This window comes from Tetrao urogallus (assembly GCF_951394365.1).
Source record: "Tetrao urogallus genome assembly, chromosome: 6".
Classification (NCBI taxonomy): Eukaryota; Metazoa; Chordata; class Aves; order Galliformes; family Phasianidae; genus Tetrao; species Tetrao urogallus.
Genome location: NC_136819.1, coordinates 23,308,942 through 23,322,393, shown reverse-complemented (window position 1 = coordinate 23,322,393; position 13,452 = coordinate 23,308,942). Strand labels below are relative to the sequence as shown.

The 13,452-nt window shown below is 49.1% G+C and overlaps 1 protein-coding gene across 1 annotated transcript; it reads right to left on the bottom strand.

Annotated features, from left to right (window-relative positions):
* Nucleotides 1-831: 831 nt before the first annotated feature.
* ACP2 (acid phosphatase 2, lysosomal) lies at nt 832-8,213 on the bottom strand (the record flags this gene model as incomplete). The annotated part of the gene is made up of 11 exons (XM_079536821.1): nt 832-1,088; nt 1,167-1,342; nt 1,572-1,678; nt 2,301-2,389; nt 2,465-2,597; nt 4,626-4,715; nt 4,874-4,972; nt 5,340-5,492; nt 7,775-7,861; nt 7,936-8,031; nt 8,115-8,213. The coding sequence occupies 11 exons, from the start codon at nt 8,211-8,213 to the stop codon at nt 952-954; spliced, it is 1,266 nt and encodes a 421-aa protein (XP_079392947.1). The 3' UTR covers nt 832-951.
* Between the last annotated feature and the right edge of the window lie 5,239 nt (nt 8,214-13,452).

The following is a 13,452-nucleotide window of genomic DNA, read 5'->3' as shown; positions in this document are numbered from 1 at the left end:
AATGATCACACTTCAGACAGAAAGCCAAAGAATGGCAGATGAAGGGATCCACAGTTACCTGCAAAGTCTGATCCTTATGATTTGATTTCATTTTTTTTCCTCTGAATGAGGCGGTCCAGTAGGGAATACAGGAAACAAAAACAACAACAAAAAACCAACCAAACAAAAAAAGAACAATAACAACAAAAAACAATACAGGAGTTGGCATTTATTCTAATCTTGAAGCTCTTTGCTCAAGATCATATGGATGTGGATCATATGTAACTTTGAACCAAATACCAAAAAAACTACTGCCAGGTTTGCAGTTCTGTCCTGATCCCAGGCCAGTTCTTTTCTCTTGAGCTGCAATGTGAGGAGGGAAAGAACTGACTAGCAACAACTACTTAGCAGCCTCAGGAACCACTTGTCACTATCTGCCATCATCTGCAGCAGCTTCCTCTGTGTGACCAGCTGCCGCCACTGCACATGGTGATCTGGGCCTTCTACTCCAAGCCCAGCTTTCCCACCAGCATCAGTCCAAAGGCTTGAGAGAAAAGCACACAAAGCAGGTTGTGTGGAAAGAGAAGCAATTTTTGATTGTCCTAGATGTGGCACCTTCTGGAGAAACAAGCGCCTCTGCTACAGTCATGATGAGTGGTTACATTTACAATCACTGAAAGGAGGAAAATTCTTCATGAGCTTCAACTGGCCATGGTGGGAATCCCAGACAAGTTGTATGAGGACTGGGGCACCACACAGTAGAGTGGCTTCTCAGAATTAAAATGTCCGCTTCCATTAGATTAAGTTAATCCTCTCTCTGGGCATCTCATTAGAAAGCATCCAAAACTCATAGTCCAGCTTCATTCTGGGAAGCAATAGCCAAAGCAGAGTACTCAGTAACTGAAGATGCCCAATCATCCTTAAGGGCAACACTGCTCCCTCCTATTGCCTGGGAAGGAGTTGAAGCAACTGTCAGGCCTGCTCTTCTGCCTCATTGGAAACGTGCCGGTAGCCAGGGGGCTGAGACTGAATGCGAAGGAGTACGGTCAGGAGGAGGATTATGAGGAGAAGGAGAATGGATCCACACACAGCCAGACCCACAAACAGTCCTGCAATGGAGAAAATAAGCAGTTAGTATAATACCAAGCTTTCCCTGTCTGCCACTATCTGGTCCAGCTTAGGCTCACCTGTGTCATGCATACTGCTTGCTACCTGACATTCTTGCTCCCAGTCCTGAGGAACAACAGGATCTGTGAGTTCCAAGAATCTTTGCAATGGACATATTTGCTGACAGCCAGGAATTGTCAGCGGGAAAGGTTCCTTTCCGCTCTCATTCCGGAAAAACATTTCCACAGAGAAATTACTGAAAAAAAAAACCACAGAAAATAGGTGTTTTCTTTTTTTCCATCCAGCTGAAGTCATCCCTTCCCAAAAAGCTCTTAGTGTGCACACTGTTTCCTTTAGTCTGGTGGTTGTTTTCTTCCTAAGAGTTTGCCACTAGGACCAAGATTGCATCCCCCTAGGTTACACCTAGCCTACGTATCTAACCCTTGAGGTGAAATCACAGCAGACATCTTTACTGCAGCCCTCACCCATCATCCTCTTGGTACAGCTCAAATAAATGACATGAGGCGTATGGTGCTTGAATCTTGTTGTAGACATCTAGAGCCATCTGCAGTGCCACAAGTGTGGTGTCATGCTGAGAAAGAGGGAAAAAAACCAAATCAGTCACCCTCATGAATGTGGCAGGGCAGCTCAGACCATACCAGCAGCGGACAGGACAGTGCTGAAGGGAAGTCCCCATTGTAACTTCCACAGGGAAGAAGGGAAAGGAGCAGTACTGTTTGAAAAGTGATCTGTGATGGTACCAGAGAAGGAGAGGTAGTGAAACAAAGCCATATGTCCTGCATCATTCTGTTACGAATTATTTTCTACAGGGCAGTTTTGGGAGAGATGCCTGACTTTCCAGTCAGTAGGCTGCTGAAAAGTTAGGGGCATGACTTTAGCTACGCTGTGTAACATCACATTTGAGTACTACCAACCCATCCACTAGTGAAGCCTAGCACTATCCCCCAAAGACTACCAGTCTCATCCACAAGTCTAAGCTAAAAGGAGCGAAGTGCCAGTTAAGAATTTTCCTCAAAGGCCCTAGAGGAATGATGCCAGACGTGGCACATCCCACCCAGCCAAAGGCAAAGATACATCTCCTGCTCACTGCATAGGCTGTGGAGAAGCCAGAAAGGGTTAAAGCCATCAGCAAGCCCCAGTTCCCAGTGAGGAAGGGTAAGTGGACCAAAGCTAGTACCCAACCTCTGACTTACCGCTGAATAGACAAGTAGTTTCAGTTGCTGGTGGGCAGAGACGTTTGCTGCTTTGGTTAGGTTTTTCCTAATGTGATCCAGCAGGACCCCTGGCAAACACAAATAACTAGTAAGATTCAAAATCCAGACAAAGCAGCACAAAGCTCCTTCCTTTGTGCACTCACCGCCTTGCAAACGAGCTTTTTCTACCCGACGATGAATTCCGAACAGAAATTCAAAACCAAAGTCTTTTAGCTGCTTCATTTGAGTCATGACATCTGGTGTCACCCATGATGGCAAATCCATTTTGTGTGCTTGCTAGGAAGAGAAAGAGAGTACTCATGTGCAGGTAGCACGGACCACAGATTAATCAGAACAGGAGTCAAGGTGTCTGGAGTCCTGCCCAAACTGTTGTTGTGTTCCTGCTTTACTTTAAGTATTACCCTCTTCTATTTATGCTTCTATAATCACTGTGAACACTGCATACAGAAAATAGAGGTAGTTTGTGTCCTTCCTTTTTAATGTTGCTTTAGAAACTAATCATGAGAAGCATAAAGATTAGAGTCGAGGAGCTACTTTTCTGTAAATGCACAACTGGAGCGCGGGCTTTTATTCTTACAACAGCACAGTCATCTCAGGGCTTTTGCTTTACATGTGTATGCAGATGGCACACAGTCAAAAACAAAAAGACAAGCCGGAGAGCACAAGAACCCAAGTTTTCTGCTGTGTCTGCAGCACAATTCCCCAGGAGGTTTTGAGAGCCAATGAAGGATACTGGAGAATGTTAGCAAGCACTCTGCAACAGTACTGGGATGCACCTGGGATGAGGCCCAGCAATCAAACCTCAAATACATGTAACTGGGAATCTAGAAAAGAATTTGTTTTGTAGCTAACCATTTACAAGAAATAATTAGTTATGCTGGCAGACAGTTGTGGTTCCCTGGCATTACTCAGATTATTTTCTATGCCACATCCCACTAAAATGCCAGAAGATGAGACTGAATATCCTTAAGGGCTCATTCTGTCTAAGCAGTTCCCATTAGCAACTTACATATTTAGCTAGTTTTTCATTACTATACAGAAATAATAGCTGCTAAGTTCAGGCATTTCTCGGGCTTTTATTTTCATCCAGGTGTTACAGTGAATCTCCTGGTTCCGGTGTGAAAAACAGTACTTCTCTTCAGGGCACTGTTTGTAAAAGTGAGAAAAAAGGAGGAAATTCAAAGTATCTAAAGAGATTAATCAGTATGAGGGTATAGTTTCGAGAGTGGATCTCCTCTTCTTTACAGTGTTCTCTTTCACTTTGGGACAGTGAGCTGTTGCCTGAGATCTTAGGGCTACAGTGGTTCAGTTGGGTTTCTTGACTCAATTTGCAAGCTCTTTAAGTCAGTCTTGAAAGTGAAAGTGAAGTTCTTGATCTCTCTGACCAGAGGGATTTTTGTTACTGACAGAAGTTGCTTCAGAGCGATAGGAGATTATGTTTGTGATACAAAAGGCAAATTTACACAGTGCAGTGCCACTCTGGATTGGAATATTCTCAGCTTGCAGCAACTCAAGCTGCTACTTTACAGAGCAAGTGCAACTGCATGCAGATTTATCCTTTACATCCCCAAAGGACCTATACAGATATGTTAACGTACCACCACCAGCAAACTAACTAGCCTTGTGTGTCCACAGTACGAGCATGGACACAGAATTAGCATCGACAGAATGTCAGAATATTTAAGTTTATGGATTCTTTCAACAATAGCTAGTCTGACACTAAAGATCTCTATAACATGCTTCCTTATGCTATACAGTTGTACACAAATTGATGTATGCAATAATTATAAGTCTCCTGCATGCATGACCTTCACTTTGGCATTAGCTAACCTGATTTTTATTTTAAGCCTTCACAAGATGTGCTTTCAACAAAATACCGTGAGTTTTGGGCTTGCCCCACATGGTAGAGAAGTAACGTGTCTCTAGTCTTTGTCGTAGGATATCATAATAGATCTAAACCCAGATGTTGGTGATACCCACTTAACCTAGCAGAGAGAAATAAACATGAACAGAACACAGAAAGAAGTGATTGACCCAAATTAACAGAGGCAGAGGTAGAATCAGGAATGGTCCCAACTTAAAGCCTCTAACTTATATCATAAAGTGAACGTGTTTCCAGAAATCTCATTTCTACCTAACTCAGCTGTCTCTGGAGAGCTGAAGATTTCAGACTGCAGTCATTTTCTAGTGACTTTCAAATGAATAATTTACTGCACCTGTGGCATGGTATTTAAGCTACAAAGCAAGAGGTAACAGAGCCCTGAGACCAAAGTCTCATGGCTGTAAGAGGATGACCAAACTTACTTCACAGAATAGTGTGTCATACACACTCCAAACAGACTCGAGAGAGAGATCCCGGATTCCAGTCTCATTTGCCACCATCTGCAGGAATTGCTGTAGGTACGAGCAGAGAGAGACCTTCAATTTTTCAATCTCATACAGCATTACGCACACAGAATGAGTCTTCCTACCCTTTTCTCTGATAATGTAGAGGTAACAATATTTCAACTAAAATCCTAAGACCATTTTATTTCATGCAAACGACCACTTACCAAATTGTCTCTGGTCTTATTTATGTATTCTGCTGAGTTCCGTGTTTCATTCTGTAGCTGTTCATATCGTGGACAGGGGGTCAATGGAAATTTCAATAGCTGGAAAGAGACAAGAGCAGCAAGATCACCGAGAATACAAATGTACAGGATTTGTACATACAGGACTTTTGACATACAGAATTGTACCAAAACTCTGACTGGTGGGGTGCATCTATGAACAGCTTCAGGTATTGCCTTCTCACACATTCCAGTTTGTGTGTGGTCTGGTGAGTGGCTGTAGCTAATATTGGCTGTACAAACACAGACCTTCAGTTTTCATCTTGTTCAAAGAACAGAAGAATCTTTGCAAGACAGGTTCCCAGGAGAAGCTCAAGACAGTCTGAATTGAGACTGAAGGAAAAAGCTTATGGAGAAGTCAGCGTAACGTTACTCGAGTAGTCAGTACACATCCTTGGGACTAACTTACCATTTCTCCAGACTCCGGCACTGTGTGCACAGGGATTGGCTGCCAGGAAATGTTAGGGTTGAACATCTGTTGTTTGTCTGGGGGATACAGGCCGGCCAGATTGGCCTCCGCACTCATCAGCGTCCGATCATAATCCGTGCTGCGGATGAAGATCTGCCAGGATATGGACAATGCACCATTAGCATTGCTACTGTAAGTGATAGTGCTTAGACAAAGGACAACGTGTGTGCTGAAGAACATTGCCAAGTGCCCTGCAGCTGCTCACAGACAACAGAGTAACAGGAACCGAAGTGATTGAGCCTGCTGCTGTCAACCTGGATGGAATAATAAGGATGGGTATGAGAGATGATGTGTCGTGTAGCACTAGAGCACTCTGTTCTGGGAGAGCGGGACAGTAAGATGCGCTGTGTGGGGATTACAGATGGAAGGAAGGGAGTCTGAATATTCTAGTCAGAGAAGGGCAAGACAGAGGTGCAGATAATGATGGACACAGATAGGAAGTGCACTGTATTTACAAGGCAGAACTGGGGCAAACTGCAGTATTCAGTTCTCCGTTTCAGGAGCAGGCTACTGCTCATGCAAAAACCTGGCTTCTCCACACCTCAGCTTTACCACCTGAGAAATGGAAACAAGAGTGGTCTAAGAGAGAAAGAGAAGTGAGGAAGATGAGATTTTATTTGATGAATGTGTACTTTTGGGATTAATGGGTCAAGACTTACCATTCCAGAGCTCAGAGAAAAATCTGAGCCAGAAAAGAAAGAAAAATACGAAAGAGTTCAGAAGGTCAAAGTGGTAAAATCTTTGGTATTCTGATATCCATGTACTGAAAACGCTTTGGGGAAACTGAAGGGAAACCAGTGCTAAGACAGGATAAACACATAGAAAAGAACATACTAAAAACCAACACTGGACCTGAAATAAGAAGAATGCCAGAAGAGTCAAATATAATGTCAAGAGTGGGGTTTTGTTTTAAATGCTAAATGAAAAGTGAGAAATGTAAAAAACAAACAAACAAACAAATAGGCTCATCATGTATATCTCCCATGTAAACTGTGTATCAAAACTGAAGTCATGGCAAAAAAAAGTCTTGACTGTTTCTACCTACATTTACTTTCTAACTGTGGCTTAATAAAAACTGATCCTGTACTTAGACAGGATTGCCTCTGTCCTAAGTATGCTCTGAAGAAGCAGAAAGGAAATATTTTAAAATATAAGGACCTACTTCTCTAAGTGTCATTAAAAAAACCCCAAACAATTAAGCCCTGAGCATATTTGCTTTCTTCAGCACCTTTTGCCAAGGCTCCAGCCTGTCGCTGAGTCAGGTGACAGATGGTCACACGGTATCATCCAGAGGCAACACTTCTTATAAGAGAACTTGCTTAACTCAAGCCTGCTCAATTCAGGCTTGGTTAGCAGAACAGTTTTTGTTTGCATGTGCTGTGGTTAGTTTTTCTTTCTCAAGCAAGAGGAGAACAGTTTCAGCTGGCAAAAGCTGTATAAGAATGGACTATATTTAGAAAGGAACTACTGAAGAAGGTTAAAAGACCTTTGTTTGAATTGAGACTGGAAGTTTTGTTGGTAAGACAGAGGTCAAAGAGATGTAATCTGAACCACACCAAGCTGTGTACTTACTGGAGAGTCCAAAATGGGTGGGAGTAACAACAGAAAATCTTATGGGGACTCTTCCTTTGCCTCCAAGTAAGCTCAGATAAAACAACTGAATCAATGCAAGGCCAGCAGTAGGACAAGCTTTCCTTTCCATCCACATGATAGTGTACCTCTCAGCATGACGCTTGCTCATGTTCCCATTGACTCACACCCCTGTGGTCAACCACAATGGATGTTTGTGGGGAATTTCAGATGTGCCTCTGTGCACAGCACACAGCTGCACACGGACTCCAGAATATTTTTAATGAAGTTCACTGATGACTGTCAGTTTCTCAGGAACTGGAATGAAGCAGGACGACACCGCAGAGGAAGAGAGCAAAGTTAGCAGATGGGAGAACAAAACATTTACACTAGAAGGGAACAGAGGGTCACTTTTGGTTGGGGACCGCTGTTTCTACGGGCCGTGAGACAGCGCCTGCAGCGTAGCACAGACAGCACGGCAAGCACAGGCGGGGTTCTTCTTTTTGACCGGGATCTGCTGTTGTGACAGAACAATCTCAAGTAAGAAACAACACCAGATACGGCACGGCGTTTGTTGAGCAGATGTTACGGCCGCCGGCACGCCGCTCCCCCGGCCCGCAGGTGCCGCTGCGCCGCGCTCGGTGGCGGAAGCGCAGAACGAGGCGGTGCCGCGTGCCGCTCCCACAGCCACGGCGCGGAGCGAAGATCGACGAGCTTTTCCTCCATCTCGTCGTCATTTTAGTTGTGGTTTCGTTTTTTTCTCCTTTCTCCCGTCCCCCCCCTCCCCCCGCCCCTCGGGCACTCACCTCCTGCCGCCGGTACGAGGCGCTGAGGAAGTCGCGGTACCGCTGCCGCAAGGCCCGGCCCAGCTCCCACTGCTGCCGCATCCCCACCTGCAACAGCACCCACCGTTACCGCCGGCCTCACCGCTCCCGGCCCGCTGCCCCGGCCCGCCTCCCGCACGCACCTGCGTGAGCTGCCCGAAGCCCTGCGGCCAGGCGCCCTCCTGGAAGGGATCCCGCGGGTAGGCCTTGATGGGCGAGCGGTCTCCGTGCCGGTACACCTGCGGGCGGCACCGCGTCACCTCGGCCCGGCGGGGACCGACCCGGCCCGACCCGCTCCCACCGCCCCCCATCCTTCCCTCACCAGCGTCACGAAACGGAGGCTGCGGGGCCGGACGGGCGGCGGCTGCAGCCACGCCGCCAGGAGGAGCAGCACGGCGCCCGCCCGTTGCCCCGCCGCCATCGCGCTCCCCGCGGAACCCGACCGCCGGCTGCACGCGCCGCACGGACGCAGTTCTCCGCGCGCTGCCGGCGGGCGCGCGCCTTCTTCCCCTACGGCGCGTGCGCGGCCTGGCCCGGGCCCGGCTGAGGCGGGCGGCGGGGCTGGCGCTGAGGCGGGCAGGGCCCGGCCGGGCCGGGGTGGCCCGAGGCTTTCGCGGGACGCGAGGCGAACGACGGGCGGCTCTTTCCGCTGGTAAACGGGCCCGGGGCGCGCCGGTTGTCTCGCCGAACTCCGCGGGCCGGCTCGCGGCGCTGTGCGGTGCTGTGCGCCGCGTCCCCGCCTGCCTTCCGGCTCCGGAGTGTCCCAGCCCCGCGGCTCCCCTGCCGCGCCCGGTGACGGCGCTGCTCGGGCAGTTCCCGGGCCGGGCTGCTAAACGCGAGGCGCTGCCCGAGTTACGGCGTGCGGTGGTCGCTGCGTTTCTCGTGAACCGTCCCCTCGCTCCGCATGCAGGCGGGTCGACCGTCAGCTTCTCCGCGTCGCGTTCTCGTGAAAACAGAGAAAGTTATCCAGTGTTCTTGCACCCCCCGGGTGTGTTTTACGGGACAGGAGGAGTGCAGACGTGCTCTGGCTCCGTGCCACCCATCCCCTGGGCCTGCCTTTGCAGGTTGTGCCCGGCTGCGTTCTTCCTTGCGGTCCTCAGGGGATCGCGGACACGGAGGAGGCCCGGCCTTTGCTGCCCGTGGGCCGGCGGGGCCGCTTAAAGAAAGGAGGAGGAAATGATGGGTGGTTGGGGTGTCTGGCGGTGTGTGCTGCCTGTCTCTACCTACCCATGATTGGAGACGCGAGGGTCTCGGCTTTTGCTTTTGTCTGCGTTCCTTAGAAAGTGTGGTTTGCGGCACTGGGAGTCACGCGTCGCTTCTTAAGAAACAAAAGGCTTACGTCTGTGTAACTCAGCCGCGGCTGGACGGAGCCGTTTGTTTGACGTGCTTGAATGTTTAATGAATTAAAGCGACTGTGATTCCGTATCTCTTGGAAAGCACCAGGTCACGTTGATCTTTCCTGTTATCGCTGCTGACGCCGTGCCATAGGGGGCGCGGGGAGAAAAAGTATCAGCAGGCCGGGACTGAGTGCGCTTAACCGGAGGTACCAGTTTGGTTGTGCTATTCTTTATCGGGTTCGGCTCTCTGCTGATTCGACAGAACTGATACGTAGGGGCAATGCACGGCGGCCCCGAGCACGGGCAGGAGCGTGAGCGGAACCGCTGCTAGTAGCGCTAAGGCGGCGCTTGCGTTTGTTTGCTTGCGCTTCGGTGATCGTCGCGTCGGGACAGCGAGCCGAGCCGAGACCGATGCGTAAGGGCCGGCACGGCACGGCGCACCGCTTTGCTTTCGTTCTCCCGAGGGCCCGGCTCTCCGGGGGCGGTCGCTGCCGCCGGGCCGGAATGGGGCGGGCCGGGCCGGGCGTGCGGTGGGCGGCCGGGCCGCGCGTTACATCACGGCAGCTCCGCGGCACGCAGCCGGGTCGCGCCGCCGCCGGGCGCTCGGGCACCTGCCGGGAGCGGTGGCCGCCCGTCGCCGGGGCCGCCGAGGAGCCGCGCCGCCCGGTAACTTTCCTCTGGGGCTGGAGCGGGCCGAGGGGGGAAGGGGGAACGCTCGGCTCCGCCGCCGCCCGACCCGAGGCCTGCGCCGGGCTCCTGCGGCGCGTTGGAGGGTGCCGGAACGGGCCCTGAGGCGGCCGTCACGGCCTCGCCTTTCCGCGCTCGGGCTCGGGGCGGAGCGGAGAGCGAGGGGACCTGCCCTGGGGACGGCGGGGCTCCGGGGTCGCGGCGCTGGAAGGGGCTCTCTGGGAGGAGTGGACGGGCGGGTGGAGGAGCTGAAGAAGGGTCGAGGCTCGGGGCGTCGCACATCTCCTGTGTCCAGAGAGCCCGGGTCTCTGCTGGAGAGGCTGCCAGCTGCGGTGATGTTTACTCTGTTAGCTTTGTCACGTTTCCTTGTCTGTGCGGCTCAGCTCTGTATTGCTGTTGGTTCACCTGTTACGTGCTGTCAGCTCCGATCACCTGCCTTCTGGAACACAGACCGGTGACAGGTGTGTGTAGGGCTGTAAGAGGGTAACTGCGAACGTCGGCTTCTTGTTGTGCCGCTTCATTGCAAGTTGTGTTAAGGTCCGCAGACTCTTAACAGCAAGTGTTCCATTGCAGGATGGCAGCATCCTTCAGATCTCTGCTTGAAGAGGAATGCTTTCTCTCATGGATCCCCCCTTTCTTCCCCCTAAAGGCACAGCTGGGCCTTTCACTGTAAGGCTTTTCTAAGGGAGTTTCTGCCACTGACTCACACACCTGACTAATGCTTTGGATCGCTGCGGCAGCTCCCAGCTGTGGCTGCAGGTTATGTTTGCAGGGAGGGCAGACTGTCCTCTGAGCTCTGCTGCTCATCCCAAGGTACATGGAGTGTGCTGCTTCCCAGGCACCAGGCTCTACTGGGGACAAACAGAAAAAGAAAAACGTTTGCTACTTCTTTCAGTGAGTAGCGGTCTTCTCTTCCAGTTAAAGGAGCAAATCTGGTGTGAAAATTACAGCTGAGTGTTAATAAGCTCGGCCTTACTTTCTTTTGGGTTGTGGAGAGAGGGCATTGGACGTAGTACAGGTTATGCCACGACCAGATGGAGTTTGGCCTTGCTGCATTTCTCCACAACCACACCCATGACACATTCACCAGAGGGTTCTTCCTGCTGCAAGGCCTGCGATGCAGGCTGGATGCTGCCCGCTGTAGTCACTCACTGGAATCTAGCACTCGAGTTCAGTAGGTTTTCTTTCTTATGTGTGCTTACAGAGGTGCATCTATCGCAGAGGGCGGCAAACTTTTGGGAGAGAAAAATGGAGGCTAAAATGATCAGTTCCCCTCCTGTCTCCACCATTCCGTAGCTGTCCGAGGAATCCTGCAGCTGCTTGTACTGTAACGGGGTGCAAGGAGAAGCGCTGCAGCAGGGACTGCGTATGAATCACCTAACCAAAAAAACGTCAAACAACAGGAAACTTTATCACCGACCTGCTGTGTTCTGGCAGTGTGCCTTTGGTTACCGCTGCTGGCAGTTAGCAGCTGCTGCAGCTGCAGCTCTGTACCTTGTCATGGCGTTCCCTTTGCTGGCCGCGGTGCAGCAAGGAGCTGGCGGTGTGCAGGACAGCAGGTGTGCGCTGCAGAGGTATGGGCGGGAGCTCACTGCTTGGTGCTGAGCTCACACCTGTAGGCAGAGCTGTGTTTCCAGCGTGTTAATGCGTGTTGGATTGCTGTTATCTCTGTTCAGACAACTTTTTCAGTTAAGGTACTTTCTCTAGGAATTGCTGTTACAATTCGGGAAGCGCTCGATGTTGGATTAAGGGAAGGATGAAATCTGCTGCTGATTGTTTGATCTAGTCTTTAGAAACGGTGATGGGTGCAGACTAGTCATGTTCCGTCTTTTGTAACTAGATCTGCTTTGTGACTGTTGGCTATCAAGATAGATTTTTTTTCTTCAAAAAGAAGTTTTGAATTTAGAGTCTTAAGCTGTTGCTGTTTCTCAGAAGTCCCATCTGCCCAGGGAAGGATACAAAATATAATGTGCTTTGTCTTTGAATGCACTGAAGGATGATCCTATGTTCTGCTCTGGAAGCAGCTGCTGTGGAAGTCTCGTTGTCACTGATCTGTGTATCTTTGCAAGTTGAATAGGAAAGCTTATCAGATTTTGTCATTTTCCTTCCTCCTTCCCCACCAAGCAGTAGGATTTGCACATCTGACAGTCTCAGAGAAAAATGACAATTTCAGCATTAAAGTCAAACCTTAGAAAAACGCTGTTTTGTTTGGCTGGGGGAAATTGTTCTGCTGCTCTGCACTGCAGTGTGTTGCCTTGTTTTTCTCACAGCATAATAATTTAGGAGGGCAGGAACACATTCTCTGCTGTGGAAACTGAGTGGGAAGGAGCCTTGGAAAGGAGTTTGGGGGAGTGCTTTCTGCACGGGTACGGTTCTGCATCCAGTCTGCAAACAGGTTGAACTTGGTCTTAGATCATACTTCTGCTAATATGTAAGTGCAGTGTTTGACCTTGCATTTTCATTGTGGTTACTGCAGCTAGAAGCTGTGTTTTAATAAGCCTTGGTATGACAAATGCACAGAATGTTGTTAAAGTAAGAGAGGCTTTCTGTGTTGTGGCAGATCTTAAAAATATCTCAGTTAAAAGTGGTGTGATGTGTTACTTTAGCGCTCCGTGTTGCTTTGTTCTGTGACTTCCTGCTTAGGACAAAATACTTTTTTTTTCCATTTTTGGAACACGGACAAATTCATTTCTTGTGTCCTCGATAAGAAGGAGATAGATATCCCTGGAGCCTATGGGGCTTGTTAGTTTAGATCTGGAGATCTCAAAAGCAGATTTCCCGTAATGCAAAATTGCTTGCCTTATTGAGAATCCGAAAGAAAATGTTAGGGTGATATCATTATCATTTAGTAAAGTGAGTTGGAATATGCACTGTCAAGCTTTTAAGCCTCTTGTTTGGGGAGGGCAAAGGCTACTTTGGGTAGCACACGTGGGGAAGAGCAAAATCCTGCTTTTATCTGTTAAGGGGGGAGGGGAAGATTTGTTTTAGTTGATGGTGGGATGAAAAGAACTATGTTAGAAATTAGGAATGTAATTCTCTGAATTTGGAAGCTACCATAATTGTTCTCTCTAGGGTTAAGTAGGAGGACTCTCATGGGATGGGAGGACTGAAAGGCCATCAAATCCATGCTGCAGAGCCAAGGTGCATTATTTACACGTAGAAACATCTTTGGGATGTAAATAAACAGTATTAGGTGGGTATCACACCGGTTGCTGCAGCAAGTGACTGACAAGAGTAGGTGTTCCCTGGTGTGTTAGGTTTTCTAGTTTTTTGTAAGGTTTTTTTTTTTTAAATACTGGTAAATACACTTGTAAAATTCCTTGAAACGAGAGCTGCGCACAGAAGTGAGATCTTCTGCCCTTCTTAGGAAAGGGGAGTCTTGGCTGACTGCGGTCCAGCTGTGAGACAAGCACTGCTGTGTGGCTCAAAGCAAGGCTCCCACCTGCTGATTTGAAGTCACGATTTAAGTTGGTGATCCAAGTAATCCACGTAAACCTTGTTTTGCATTTGGTGTTTTCCTAAAAGCAAGGTTTGTTCTAATCGGCTAGGCTAATTTATTACTTGCTAAGCAGGATGATAGAGTGTGTCTGCATACATTAGTTTATGCTGTTATATCACAGCAAATGTTTACGTTGG